Genomic DNA, 14,971 nt, shown 5'->3' with positions numbered 1-14,971 from the left:
AGATAAGCAATGTGGAGTGCTGGTGCTTGGGAAGGTCCTCTAGCCACTCACAGACAGTGGAGGTCTGCCAGCTTACTACTGTGACTTTACTCGTCGTGTTTGCAACCGTGGGCACACACCGTGTGTGTGTGTGTGTGTGTGTGTGTGTGTGTGTGTGTGTGTGTGTGTGTGTGTGTGTGTGTGTGTGTGTGTGTGTGTGTGTGTGTGTTCAGGGCAGGATAACTTTCCAGTGTTGGTTCTCTTCTACCCTGTCGAGGCACAGTCTTGGTTGTTTCTGTGGTTAGGCTGCTGCATTCTCCAGGCTGCTTCCCGCTTCCCTGTAGGGTGCTGGGACAACAGCCCTATGCCGTCACATCAGGTTTTCACAGTTTTCTTAGAAATTAACCTTATTTTTAATGGTATGTGTGTAGGTGAGGAACCACACCCATATATGTGCAGCGGTGTGTGTGTGTTGGCAGAGACTGTGTGCATGTGTGTGCAGGTGCCCACAGAGGCAAAGCTGAGGTTAAAGGTGGTTGTGACCCACTCAGTACATAGGAACTAAGCTTGGGTCCCCTGCAAAAGCAGTAAGAGTGTTAACCACTGAACCGCCTCTCCACCCCCTTGTGTCCAGTTTTTGATGCGGATTCTAGTGATACAACTTGAGTTGTCAACCTTATATAGCCAATGCTTTTATGTACCAGACTGTCTCTCCCCCCTCCCCCCTCCCCCTCCCCCTCCCCCTCCCCCTCCCTCTCCCTCTCCGAGATTGGGTTTTGCTTTTCTGCCCACACTGGCCTTGAATCACTGGGCTCCAGTGTCTTTCCTCAGCCTTCTTAGTGCTTGGGCTATAGGACCGTGCCACCAAGCCCAGCTCAAGACTTTACATTAAATTCTGTGCAGATTATGGGTCAAGCCGGGTGAACAAATCAAGGATGAACCCAGGGGAGATCCCTGATGCCCTGACCATGGTCTGTGATGTCCTTGCATCTGTAGACCCTCCCCCACTTTGCTGGCTGAAAGTTTGTGAATATTGCCCCCTCCCCTCCATCTTGGGCTATGGAAGTGACACTTAAGTGACTGCTCAGAACATGTGAACTGCCTGAGACTGGAGTTTAGCACTTGTTAAGGGCACCTATTTGCTATAAGAAATCCCAGTGTTTCTTCTTCGTTGCCTGGTAGCTTCTGAGGTGACTGGGCACAGGTCTAGGCACCCTCTGTCATCCCCCTACTGTGGGATTTGGCTCTCCTGCTGGTGTACTCACCCTCCTGTTGTAGCCATGGCTTGTGAGGTGAGCTCTAGGGGCTATGGCCAATCAGTGTTCCTCAGACCGCTCATCGAGTGTCCCCTGAGGAATGTGAGTGGCTTCATGACTCACTTTGCTCCCTGATAAGAAGACACCTTGGATTCTGGGCAAGGAGCTGGTGCGAGAGCCCAGGCTTCCCTTTGTCTTGGGAATGACTCTACGACTGATTTAGGATGTGTAAGTTCTGGCCTAAAGGTCTGGCCAGTTAGGCTTTGGTGACACAGTTGGAGCTGTAGACATGGTCTTGACAGTTTCAAAAACTGCTGTCTGAGCAGACCTCGAGAGGTACCCAGACAGGGTCGGGAATACAATGTGATGGCCAGGACTCACTCCAACACTCTGTTCCCCAGAGGTGGGTGGATCCCCAGATCCAGACTTCAAGTTCATTCCAGCATTGTCCCAACCTCCTCTCTCCGTGCAGATGAGCTACTGTGTTAGGAGCTGCTGCTGTGGCTGCTAGTGCGGTGGTGGTGGTGGTGGTGGTGGTGGTGGTGGTGGTGGTGGTGGTGGTGGTGGTGGTGGTGGTGGTGATGGTGGTGATGGTGGTGATGGTGGTGATGGTGGTGGTGGTGATGGTGATGCTGCCACTGAGGATGTAGGAGTCATTTCTCTGAACAGGAAGTATCTAAGCTTTGAAAAATGTTTGCAGTAGGCCTCCTATGTCAGCATCTGACTCCGTTCAGTACAGCGACGCATTTTATAGTTTCATAGTGGGTTATCGTGAAGTAAATAGTTCTTCCGGTCTCACCTTCGTTCTGTTACTAGTTAGAGAGGAAGCGTCTGTCTACATGAGACCTTTCAGAGCAGGGGATGGTGCATGCATGGTTTGCAGACACTGGGTTCAGAGCCACCTGGTGAATTGGGCCTGAGAGGAGATGCATGCTCTTCTCAAGAACGTGGCCGCAGGACTCGGGCCATGGTGGAGCACACGGTACCTGGATGCTCCTCCTTGTATTGAAGAATTCCTGTCAGCCGTGTGAGCTGCCCTTGGAGAATGTGTAGAGCGCTTATGACACCTTTGCCCTCTCCGCACCTGAACACTTTGGTGTGGGGTTGACTTTGCTGCTGTGGTGATGTTGACTGAGTGGTGTGGAGACCTCCATGGGAATGGCAGGAACGTCGTCCGTCCCCTCTTGGAGCTCCCCGTCTGCTGAGAAGCGAGTGATCAAGCCTGCAGTTAGGATGTGATGTCCAAGTGCTCGGCAGATACCCGATAAGAGGGCCCCTCAGAGCATGGGGAAGGACCGGGAATGCTCTCTTGGGGAGGCCACCGTGAAGAAGAGGAGTGTGGTGGCAGGGAGCAGCTACAGTCTGGGAGGACCGTGCAGAGGAGGGATCAAATTCAGGGAAGCTGGAGAAAGCAGTAAACGGGACAGTCAGTGCCTGACTGAGGGTGAGGTCAGGGTTACACCATCCTGGTGTGGGCATGGTGGGCAGCGCAAGTGAGTTCAGAGGGCTTTGGCGCCCAGGCAGCCAGTGTATACAGAGTGTACCATCCTCGTTCAGGGTCTGGTGAGTGGGATGGTGGTGTATGTCTCACAGGCTCCTTGAGGCTGGCACTCAAGCCTGTCTCCCTACTTCCCTGGACCCAGCCAGAGAGGCCTTTCTAGGAAGGAGCTTGGTTTATTTACGTTGCTGATGGATATATGTTCTCAGCTGGAATAGTCCTGGCCCACACCGGGGACTGGGGAATCACTCTCTTGGTGGCACTGCATTGTGGATCTGGTGACTCTCCGCTGTCCCCGGCCACCATAAACCTGTGCATGAAAGCGTTCACTCGAGTGAAGTAAGTTTCAAATGCAGCTCGGAGACGTGGGTAGCTTGCTTTGCCTGAAGATCCTGGTGTCGTCTGGGCCAACAGAAGTTAGGATGCCGGCCCCCCTCAGAGGGCTGGGCCTACAAGCAGCTCTTAGTCTGGTCATAGTTGATTTTTGATGGGCTTAAATTAATTTTTAATTAATTATATTTAACTTAATGTAAAAATTAGAATTTTTTTTTAAAAGTGTTGTGATGATACATTTTTCCAAGGTACTCCCCGTGAGTTTCTTAAGAATCGTTTTTTTTTTATTAGCCAAATGAGTTCCACCCGAGTGTTACTCACACCCCGCCCAGTCTTCCCGACAAGTCCCTGTTCTGTGTTCACGCCACTTTGCTTTATTTTGGGACCACTGGGTTTAACCAGAGCTGCCCGCATGACCGTGGGATTGGCCACTGCAGCTGGTTGGCTCACCACGGTTCATGCTGCGAAGGCACGGACTCTCCTCCCTGGCATCCATCAGTGAGTAATAGTTCTCCAGGGAGAAGTAAGAGTTGTTTCTCAGCAGTTAAACCAGTGCCATGGAGCGTGTGTAGATTGTGGCTGACCCGTGGGAGTCCTAACGTTACAGAGGACACAAGTGTAAGGTGTGGGCATCTGGAAGTAAACATGAAGTTAGGGCAGCGAGCAGATGCTTAGTGAGACACGTGAGGACGTAAATATACTGAAATGTCCATGATAGGATCTGGGAGATGTGTATGGAGGTGTAGGCCGTGTTAATTTTGGCTTTTCAGTACATTTTATATTTTTTATAATGAAATATTAGTGATAGGAGGGACAGGGTAAGCTGAGTGGGTGTGGGGGCACGTTCCCGTGTGGAGGCACAAACCCACAATCCTACTTGGGGGGTAGAGGCAGGAGGATCAGGAGTCGATCCTGGCTGTACAGTAAGTCTGAGGCCAGCCTGAGTTATATGAGACCTTGTCTCAAAAAATTTTAAAAAAGCATCACACAGACAGCTGAGTCTGAGATGGTTCGTTGAGTAAGAACAGTGGTTGTACAGGCATGAGGACCTGAGTTTGGATCCCCAGTGCCTGCATAATGTGATCTCTGGCCTGTAAGCCCAGTGACAGGGGAGGAGTGGAGACATGAGTAATGATGGGGTTTGTTGGCCAAAAACATCATGCCCTCCTGGTTCAGTGGGAGACTGTAATCTCAGGAGAATACAGAGGCGGACTGAAGAGGACACTCAGCATCCTCTGGATCTGACTTACTTGCCTATGACTGACTGACACTCTCTCCCTCTCCCTCTTTCCCTCCTTCCCTCCCTCCCTCTCTCCCTCTCCCTTTCCCCTTCCCTCCCTCTCTTCCTCTCCCTCCCCCCCTTTCTCTCTCTCTCTCTCTCTCTCTCTCTCTCTCTCTCACACACACACACACACACACACAGAGAGAGAAAATATATATATATATATATATATATATATATATATATATATATATATATATATATATATCCCCCCCCGATCCCTGAGTCCCTAGGGAGCAGCCTCAGAAGTCTGTATTTCTGTAAGTGGAACTTCTGTATTCCCTTGCTTGTGTACCTGTGCCAGTTTCAAAAATCCTGGGCTGGAACCTTCTGTCTCAGCTCCCTGAGATGTCAGAATTACAGGGTACCGTTGATCAGGGTTAGGGCTAGAGATTCATTCATGAGGAGAAAAACCAATTCCACCATTTTGAGCCAAATTTGAAGCAAGTTTTATTAAATACTGACCAGAGATGGGCTTTGGTCAGGACCATTCCCTGGGATTCCCAATTAAGTGACCTCAAGACACATTTTTGCAGGCACTTATAAAAACAAACCAGTCGGCCACCATACTTTCCCATGAAGCTTTGTTAATTTTTTTTTTTTCAAGAAAGAACTATAACTCCCAGCATTCTAGAAAGTTACCTGTTCCTTGGGTGGGTGGGGCTTCCAGGCTAATTTCAGGTATTACGCTTACCCACAAAACTTTCCAGCTGAGGCTCTTGGATGCAGGATGCTCAGTGACACAGGTGAGAATCACAGAACTCAGTACCTGTCTGTGGTCAGAGGCTCTGTCTGTGTGGGCTTCCAGCCCTGGTGGGGGTTCTACGTCACACGGTAACAGACACAAGATCCTTGGGAGCCGCAGCATGAAGTCGAAGAAACCATTGCCACATAGAGTTTTGTGCTGTGGGGAGACTGCATGCTGCTGGGAGAAGCTTACGGTTCTTTCTCCCTGGGACTAGAGTGAGCCTGGTTACAACGCTCACCTAAGCAGTATCAGATGCACATAAGAGGTCCAGTCTGGCTATAGCTCTGAGTCAGCCAGCCACGTCCATGACGCTTCTGAGTAACCTTGCTGGGTCTGGGGTGGCTCAGACATTCTGTCTGACTTGAAACGCACCAGTTGGGATCCCCAGAGGAAAAGCATGGCGGTACCAGGCGGAAGGAGAAGGTGGAGGAGGAGCTTAGGTACAAGGGCAACTTTCCCTAGTCAGATGTGGACCACAGACTTCCAGTTTGTAAGCGCCAGCAGCTTTTCCTTGGCTCCTGCTCCAGTTCACAGAAGGGTTGAGACCAAATAGCAGGGAGCAGGATAACCACCCAGAGGCAGGAGGAGTCCAGGAGTGGGTACACAGTTGGCCCATGTGACTTCCCTTTGAAAATTCCGATTGCCTTATAATCTCTGCCTAAGGCCAGAGGCAGATGCCCGGGTGCTGGGTGCATCCCGGGCATCACGGCAGTGGTCTCCCCTGGGCTGTGAAGAAGTGCTAGCTTCAAACCAATCGGAGGGGCTGAGACACAGCAGTAAACGTTCTGCCAAGTGTGGGGCAAGTCTTGTCCTGTTAGGAAAGGAGGGGCATGCCCTGCCCTGGCCTCCCAGGCACAGAGGCCTGCATCCAGCTTATCCTAGCCAGCCTTTCTCTGTAGGGAACCCCTGAGTGGAGATAAAAGCCCAGGAAACAGGTCCCGCAGGGAAGAGGCAGCCAGAGAGATGGGTGGGTCACTGGCAAGGCCCCCGGTCTTAAGAGCTGGGTTAATGATCGGTTCCAGCATGTTCATACCCAACACCCCCCCCCCTTCCCAGGTCACATCCCTACAATGACAGCATCGGGGCCCAGGGTCGGGAAGGGATAGTGGGTCAGCTCTGCCGTGACTCCAGGCCGACGCAGTGCCCTGTACCGTGAGGTTCCTGGCTCTTCGTGTGCTTGTCACCTCCGGCAGGCCATGCTCACAACTAACCTGAGTGCCTTGAGCACTGAGTCCCTTTCTCGCTCTCAGAGCCGCATCCCATTGGAGTCTTTGTTAATGTGTCCAGAATCATTGCCTGCCTTCCATACCAGCCTGTGTTCTCCAGAGTCCGGTTGTTTTCCTTGCACTTGGTGCTTAAACCCCAGGAGCAGTTCACCTCCTTTGTCTCCTCACCCCACCCCTGACCCATATGGGTCAGGCTCACGGGCTCACCATCCTTTAAGCTCAAGTCCCCACCTCCCAGCATGTTGCCTGTGCATCACTCTCCATCTAGATCCCGCTGGCTTACTCTGGTTACTCCAGTGTCTAAGCAGAAGCCCTCCCTGAATATAAGCTATGGTGCTCCATTCTCCAGTGGTCCACACAATGCCTCTCCATCGCTGGGATGACTCGATGCTCTTCCCTTGGCTGGCCCTCAGTGCTACAGCCCTTCACACAGCCCCACCCCACACCCTGTGCCCCAGGCCTCTGCATTTTTGCACAAACGCTTCCCAGGCTGCCAGCCTCTCCTTCTTCATTCAGGGGTGGTCAGCTTAGGGCCGGAGCAGGGCTGAGTCTGAGCTTAGCGGGCCATGTCCCCCAATCGTATACTTCACAGTTCTTTTTATAAGCCTTCTCTTTCGGGGTAGTGTGTCAAATATGGTGTCACTGTGATCGATATTTCTGTCTGTTTCCTGACCAGGCTATGAGCCTGGGAAGACAGTCTGTGTCGTGCTGTTAGCGAGGCCCCTGTGCCAGTGACATTCTCTACTGGGAAGCCAGTAATCTGTAGTCTCTAGATTAAATCCAGCCCTCCATTGGCTTTTAAGGGTGAAGTTTTATTGCAACACGATACCCCCCTACCTCCTACAGAGAGCATTGCTCTCTGGTCCTTTACAGAGCAGGTGCACAGTGTGAAGCCTATAGGTGAGCAGTCGTGACTGTAGAGCCCAAAACTGTGTTTAGCTCTAGGCCCACCATAGCATTTAAAGCCTACAGTGGCCCTGTGAGGTGTAGCAACCTCCTTTCTCCAAACAAGAAAAGGCATCACAGTTGCTAAGCGAGTGCCGTGGAATCGGAATGTGTCTGGCAGTCACCAGAGCCCTGACAGGCTGCCAGAGAATGGGGGGGAGTCCTGACAAAAAGGGGATAGAAGGGTGATGCCGGAGAACTAGAGGTATTTGTGGAGGGACCCCAGCCTCCCACGGCTCATGGTCCACTAAGCATCGTGTCCCAGGTGAGGAATGTTAAATTCCAGGGAACTTGCTGAGGAGAACCCAGAGGCTGGGTGAGCTCTGCCTTGGGCTTCATCCCTGTTGCTTCTGGGCTCTGTGGTGAGATCTGTCGAGTTGAACAGGACAGAGGGGCTCTTTGGTTTCTGGTCTGGCCCTGCATTTCTTCAGGTCAAGTCATGTTGTAGGCAGGCAGGCCGGTCTTCAGGGTAGAGCGCATCCTGCCCTTTATTCTCCACGGCAATAGAGCTTATGAGTGAGGGATGGGTGGGGTGAGGGACTGCCCTCTGGAGACAGGGCAGAGAGGGGCAAGAGGTCTGTTGCTATGGACCCAGTTCTCGCTTCCCCAGCACCCCTGGGTTTTCTGTTGCAGTGGACGCTAGGGGCCATTGTGTGTTGTGAGTCTAAACTCACTGGGAAGGAGACTGTTTCTTTGACTCCACATCCCCTCCGGTGTTTGCTATTTGTAGAGGGTCAAGAGGGACTCCTGGAAACCAGTTATGTTGTTGTTGTTGCTGCTGCTTGCTTTTGTTTTCCGGTGTTAGGGGCAGAACTCGGGCCTCCATGTAAGTCGGTCACTGCTCACAAACACCACTAAGCCCTTGCCAAACAATTTTTGTCTGTTGACAAGGGAGCTGTTTCTCAGGTGAGTGCTGGATTGAACTTTGTCCCTCGCCTGAACAGCTGCTGAGTTCAGGCATCGTGAGCTGAGAATCGTACACACGTTAGTAACCCGCGTTTTCAGTTCGGCGGTGCTATCCAGCCTGACAGTCCATGTAGCTAGAGCCTGTGGCAGAAGTGAAGCTGACCCACCAGCTCCCCACACCTCTCTCTTCCGCAAGTCACAGTGGCAGATCAGAAGAGGACTCTCAGGTCTAACCTTTGGCTGTAAAAACACCCCAGCTGTTGACTGGGCAGGGTTGGCCTTGATAACAGCCTCCTGTTTAGAGCAGATATAGATAAGCCAGCCTCAGAGCTGCCCAGAGCAATGGAGTCAGCCCTCTCAACCCTGCAGGCCACTAGTGGAATCATTGGTCTGCAGTAACTTGAGCATAGCGTCCTTCAGGGCCGCTCTGTCTTGTGAAGTGGTAGATGTACAAGGCGGGGTGGATCGTGTCCGTTATCGAATACTGTGGACGTGGAGACCACCGGAACACAGTACAGCGGAGCTTAGAGATGACTCTGTGGGTGCCGTCTCTGCCTGTCAGAATATCTGAGTCCTTCAAGGGCCAGCACGTATGTACAGAAGAATCCCAAGAGTTGGGACAGGACAGCCACCATTACCTCAGAGCAGGGACAGGGAAGGGTAGAAACCCAGGAACACCTGACTTGACCTAGTGAACAGGACAGAGTAGACAACCAAGTCCGCAGAGGGAGTCATTCAGGATGCTCTTGTAGATGGAGGAGGACCCGTGTGCATAAGGCATAGAAGCCGTCCTGGTTGCTTACTGAAGAAGAGTAGCGAGACGCTCGGAGTGCTGGCAGGAAGGCCTTATTAGGCGCAGGGTAGATGACGACCACAGAGAAAGAACTGGACCCTTTTTGCTGATTTGGGACCCCCCATTCTTCTGTCTCAATGTCATTAGAGGCAGTCTGTCCCATGGAGAAAAGACAGGAGTTCAAACCCTGCATCCTGAGAGAGAACTTCAGCCCTAGCCCTCAGCCGGTCTATGACTTTGGGCACATTCCTTACTGTTCTCAAGTAGGTCCTTCATTTGTAGGGGGACCCTGACCCTGACCTGCCTCCCTTCAGGGGGTGCTGTGAGGAGCAAATAAGGCAGGACCAGCCATAGTGGTGTGGTCTTTGTTGAAGATAGTTGCTAGATGCACATGGGAGACCCTAGAATCAGTGAGCTGCTTCCCCAAGGCCAGCTCTGATGTGAAGCCCGTTTCTGTGAGTGCTTCCCTCTACCAGGAAGCTTGGATTCAGGCCCAAGTGGGAGAATGAACACATGGTGGATAAGAGGAAACTCCAGCCTTGGTCCTTGCTGCAGTCTGTGAGTGGGGCGAGTCTTAGGAATCTTTCCCACCAAGGAAGGTGGCAGTTCCCAGTATGTACACTTTATAAGCTGTGAAGGCACGTGAGAGAAAGTGCAAGTTTGTCCGTCCATCCTGGACCAGACAGACACACTCTGAGGATACCAAGCATTGCTGGGAAGGAAGGACCCGTGGGACATGAGAAGCTCAGACAAGGTCTGACAGGCATGGCACCCGGGCTGGCCTCTTTCTGTGATGTCAGCAGAAGCCACAGTGTCTGCCTGCACCTGACTGGGATTCGTATCTGCCTGCCCTGCTGTGCTGGGACTTGGCTGTTGTCAAGACTTCCTTATCTGGCATAAGTCCTGAATGGAGAGCATCTGATTTAGTCCTGAGCTCCTTCCCCTCTGTGGACTCTCGGCTACCCCATTTCCCTTTATTAAAGGAAACTCAGTCCACTTTCCCATTGGGGTCCAAGTGTAGGATCATCTGGCTTGTGGAAGATCTCAAGGAAGAGTTGCCTTTTCAAGGCCGTCAGTTGTTTACTATGCTCAGGAGCAAACCCAGGACCTTGTGCATGAGAGGCGATCACCCTACCACTGATCCACATCCCAGGACCATTCAGTGATTCTTGAATTTTTCTTTTCTTCCTTTTTTTTTTTTTTTAAAGATTTATTTTACGTGTGTGGGTACACAGTTGCTCTCTTCAGACGCAACAGAAGATCCAATTATAGATGTTGTGAGCCACCATGTGGTTGCTGGGGATTGAACTCAGGACCTCTGGAAGTGCAGTCAGTGCTCTTAACCGCTGAGCCATCTCTCCAGTCCACTCTTGAATTTTTCTTTGAGAGTCCGCTTGCCTGGCCTCCAGGGCACAGGTGAAGGTGACAAGAACTGGATGCAGGCCTTCCTGCTGGGGGTTCCTGGCCTGGCTGCTTGGCTCCAGGGTCCTGAAAGTACTGTGTTTAGAAGTCCTGTGGTCATGACCCTGGCCTTTTATCTGATGGCTCTCTTGTGGCTTTCGCTCTTCAGGAACTGAGAGAAGATAACATCATCTTAATCGAGACGAAGGCCATGTTGGAGGAACAACTGACTGCCTCCCGGGCTCGCAGCGATAAAGTCCACGAGCTGGAGAAAGAGAACCTACAGCTGAAATCTAAACTCCATGACTTGGAACTGGTATTAATGGACCGGGTGCGATGGGTGGAGGTGGGGGAGGGGGAGGGAATAGGGATGGGGTGGGGCTAGCGGTGCAGGATGTGCAAGTGGAGAAGGACAGGCTCTCCTGATGTGTCAGCCTCTGAGTTTGCTGCCTGCCAGCCGCTTGTTGACTAAAAGAAGAGCTTGCTAAACTCAGTGGCTTGAGTGGGCACTTAACTGTCCTTGACACATCTGGGACCTGACTTCTGCTTTTGCAAAAGTAACCACTCTTCTGCAAGGGTGAACACAGGTATGTCCTTTTCAGAGGTCCTAAGTGGCTCTTGGATGGGTTAAGTACTGGCGTGTCATAGCATTTGAGGCTGCAGAGAGCTACTTAGAGCCAACAAGTGCACATCACCGGAGTGCCTATCTCAAACCCCTGTTCCTTGTGTCCCTATGTTCAGAGAGTGTTCACTGAGACTTAGGTACCTTCTTGACCTAGGTAGAAATGTCAAGAGACTTATTTTGTAGCAGTCCCTGCTGCACTGGGGCCCTGAGTGGGGTGTTTCGGTATAGCTCTCAGCTAGGTGTGAAGCATGCTGTCCTCCTGCACTAGATGGAGGTAGATGCTTCGAGTCTGAGGCCAGCCAGACCTGTCCTCACACTTTTCCTCTCTCCCTTCCTTCCTTCCTTCCTTCCTTCCTTCCTTCCTTCCTTCCTTTCTTTCTTTTTTAAGATTTATTTATTCTTTTTAATGTCATAAGTACACGGTTGCTGTCTTCAGACCAGAAGAGGGCATCAGACCCCATTACAGATGGTTGTGAGCCACCGTGCGGGTGCTGGGAATTGAACTCAGGACCTCTGGAAGAGCAGTCAGTGCTCTTAACCGCTGAGCCATCTCTCCAGCCCTACTTTTCCTCTTCCTGCCCTAGGATCGGGACACTGACAAGAAACGGATTGAGGAGCTGCTGGAAGAAAACATGGTTCTGGAGATCGCACAGAAGCAGAGCATGAACGAGTCGGCCCACCTGGGCTGGGAGCTGGAACAGCTGTCCAAGAACGCGGACTTGTCCGACGGTAGGCCGTGCCCCGTGCCTGGGATCTGGCCCCATCTCAGCCGCTGCCACTTACCCAGGAGCGGAGCCCTGGGCTCTTGAGTCTTCCTAGCAACCCACCCGCTCTCCACGAGCAAATGTGATTTCCTCAAGTGCCGTTCGGAGCTGTTTCATTACAGTTCTCCCCAGGGGAAATGTGAGTGGCCTGGCAGCCCGGACGCCCGGGAGTAAGCTACAAATGAAGTGTTGGGATTTCTGGGTCTCCCACAGGCACACTCAGGAGCTTCCGGATCACGGCTCTCTTTGCCAATGACAGAAAGCCCTGACACGGAGAGGTGTCCCCAGTGGTCACTAATCCTTATTATAAATGTACCCTGGGCATTATCTGCACCGTTCATTTGCATAATTGGGCAGGATGGATGCGGTTTATCCAGTCTCCCTGGTGGGGATGCTAAGAGGCTGCTGCTCCCCAGTCCCAGGCTCTATAGATCTTGGGGGGTGGTGGTGGGGGGATGGGGAAGTCCTCCTTCCTGGCAGGCAAATACTGCTGCCCTCTGCTGGTACCCTGAGATAAGGTGTCCATTATGGGAAGGGTGGGGGACCCCAGTCAGCACTGTGGCAGGAAGCTCCATCGCCCAGCAAACAATAAGCCAATTCCTGTGTTTGAAAATAGCTCTGTTCACCTTTTCCATGCACCCGATTGCGAGTTAGTATTGACTTAGCACTTTATGGGGCCGGCATGGGCGTTTGGATTATTTTAGGTTTGAAAGGTAACTGATGAAAATTCCCTGAGAATACTACCAAGGTCACTTCCTCCAGGGCTCTCACCAGCCCTGAACTTAAAGGCGTTGAGCTAACTTGTATCTGTGGACACTGGGCTGTGTCTGCTTCGGTGCCCGTGTGCCAAGCTGAGTGAGGTGCCTGGTAGCCAGCCACACAGGGCGAGAGACAAGGCATTGTCTCTCCTGTGAGGTTTCAAGTCTACAAGGAGGAACGTCTGCCCCCTGGTGGACTGGAGAAGCAGTTCAAGCCCTCAGGGCCAGCCTCCAAGGCCGGAGACTGCTTGGTATAGTTTATGAACCCTTTAAGGTCAGATATGGACATGTTTTATTTATCCTATTATTATCATCATCATCATCATCATCATCATCATCATCATCATCATCATCATCATCATCATCAGCCTTACCTGGCTCATGTATGCTGCTGTGAGTCCCGGTTACTGGGTGGTTTGATGAACCAGTCTTTGTGCTCAGTGTGGAGCTTGCCTTAGTTAGTGATAGGCCACTTGCTATTGGTGCCGGTGCTGAGCTGTAGGAATGTGAACGTTATTCTGTCTAGGTTGAGGTCCCAGGTCATTCCCCCTTGCACATTAACTTAGCTGATGGTGTTGTCCTGTTTAAGGCCTTGTTTAGGCAGCCATGATGAGACTTCATGGTGTAGCTTCTGTGGCATTTCTAGGAATTCCACTCCTCTGGCTCCTACAGCCTTCTCACCCCGTCTTCTGCTGTGAACAAAGCTGCAGGACTTGTGTTGTAAATGTGTCCATTGGGGCTGGATACCACCTGGTCCTTTGTTCTCTGCATTTTGATTGGTTGAGGTTTTCCTTAATGATCTCTGTTACAAGGAGGTGGGTTTGTTGTTGTCATCGTTGTTGTTTAATGATGATGAAGAGTCCTCTACAGGATAACTATTTAGAGTATAGTTAGGCGTTATGCTGGTTTAGTAAAGTGTGGTTGTAGGTCCTCCTTCAAGATCCACAATGGCTAGGTTCCTTTCTAAGGGAGAGGAGGCCTCTCCAGCATCTGTGAACCGGTGTTGATGCTAGAGTTGGACATGCTACGTTGTTGCCACGGTCCCCTCCCACTAATGTCTTTAGGATAGGATGGTCTGGCCTGTTGGGTCTGTACTGTTGCTCTGATAGATGGTAACACTACAGAGGACACATTCTTCAGTCTTTATAGTTGCCCAAGGATCCTAACACGTGCGTCACACGTAGCATTTGAACACTGATGGATGCCTCTGTTGTGGCCCTCAGTGCCCTGTCAGAGCCCCTGGGTGATGAGTTAGTCAGGAGTGGGAAGACGGGCGAGCGTCAGCAGTGCGGTGTTGTAATGAACAGCAACCAGGGGTTTCTACCCCCACCATGAATCATTCAGTTTCCAGATAAAAAGCACAAAACCTTTATTATGTTTATGAGTACACTACAGCTGTCTTCAAACACACCAGAAGAGGGCAGAGGATCCCATTACAGATGGTTGTGAGCCACCATATGGTTGCTGGGATTTGAACTCAGGACCTCTGGAAGAGCAGTCAGTGCTCTTATCCTCTGAGCCACCTCTCCAGCCCACAGAACCTTTATTTTATAACAAGCCTTAACAGCACCAGAGCTGGGCAGGTATCAGCCCTCTATGCTAATCTGTCTACTTCCCACCAGTGACCCTGAAATAGGACTTGCCACGTTCTATCTGGGTGCTCATACTTGGACCAGACCGGATCTCTTGACTCCTTAACCGCTGGTCTTCACTCTCCTCTCTCTCCTCCTCCTCGTGGTCTTTGCCTCAGACTCCAAGCCTGGCAGCCGAAGCCCCAGCTACCTCTCTTCTGCCCGCTGTAGGCTGTGGGCATCTTTATTAACCCAATAGTTAATTAAGGAGCAAGGTTACATAGCAGCACTTGGTGTATGTGAGGATTTCCTTGTCCCTGAGATCTGGGGGTCGGAGGTTAGGACTTAGCCTGACAATACTTAGCCACACAGTAAACCTCAGCGGTACAGTGTGGTCGGGCTCGGATGCGTGGATAGACACGGAACTGAGGAACAGCCTTGACTGTTTCCTTACGGTGTTTCAGACCTACTGTGTGTTCTTCCTAAGAGACTCCATAACTTCCTTGAAGCCTTGCATCTGCTTGTAGGGGAAAAGACCAAGAAGTCTAGTTCTTGTCTCTCACGAAAGTGCTGGGTTGTTTAAAAGCAGAGTAGATGTCTTTTAAAGCATTCAGCTTTTTTCCAGACTCACCGAAAAGTCTAAAGCAGCTTGCATGCACTGTCTGACTTTCCTCCGTAATTGTGAAATTGGAAGAAATTTCTGATGTCAAGGTTTTAGCCCAGGCTGTCCAACAATGGGCATATATACACAGGCACAGATTCCCTTCACCCTCAATCAGCCGGTCACTTAGCCCCCTCTGCTGAGCAGTGTAGATGCCCTCTGCCCCTATAGTGGACACAGAAAATGTCCATGGCCCTTGAGTCAGTCAGGTAAGCAGTGAGGGGA

The 14,971-nt window shown here is 51.3% G+C and overlaps 1 protein-coding gene across 4 annotated transcripts in view; it reads left to right on the top strand.

Moving 5' to 3' along the window:
• The window catches only part of Ccdc88c (coiled-coil and HOOK domain protein 88C), a 119,559-nt gene that overhangs the window by 64,669 nt on the left and 39,919 nt on the right, over positions 1 to 14,971 (top strand). For all 4 annotated transcript variants that reach the window (NM_001432084.1, XM_087553894.1, XM_087553895.1 and 1 more), the window contains 2 exon segments: positions 10,537 to 10,683; positions 11,577 to 11,721. In NM_001432084.1, the coding sequence (NP_001419013.1) occupies positions 10,537 to 10,683; positions 11,577 to 11,721 (292 nt within the window).

This window comes from Rattus norvegicus, chromosome 6, assembly GCF_021556685.1.
Source record: "Rattus norvegicus strain SHRSP/BbbUtx chromosome 6, alternate assembly SHRSP_T2T, whole genome shotgun sequence".
NCBI classification, from domain to species: Eukaryota; Metazoa; Chordata; class Mammalia; order Rodentia; family Muridae; genus Rattus; species Rattus norvegicus.
Note: the sequence above shows the minus strand (reverse complement) of the source record. Positions and strands in the feature narration are given on the sequence as shown.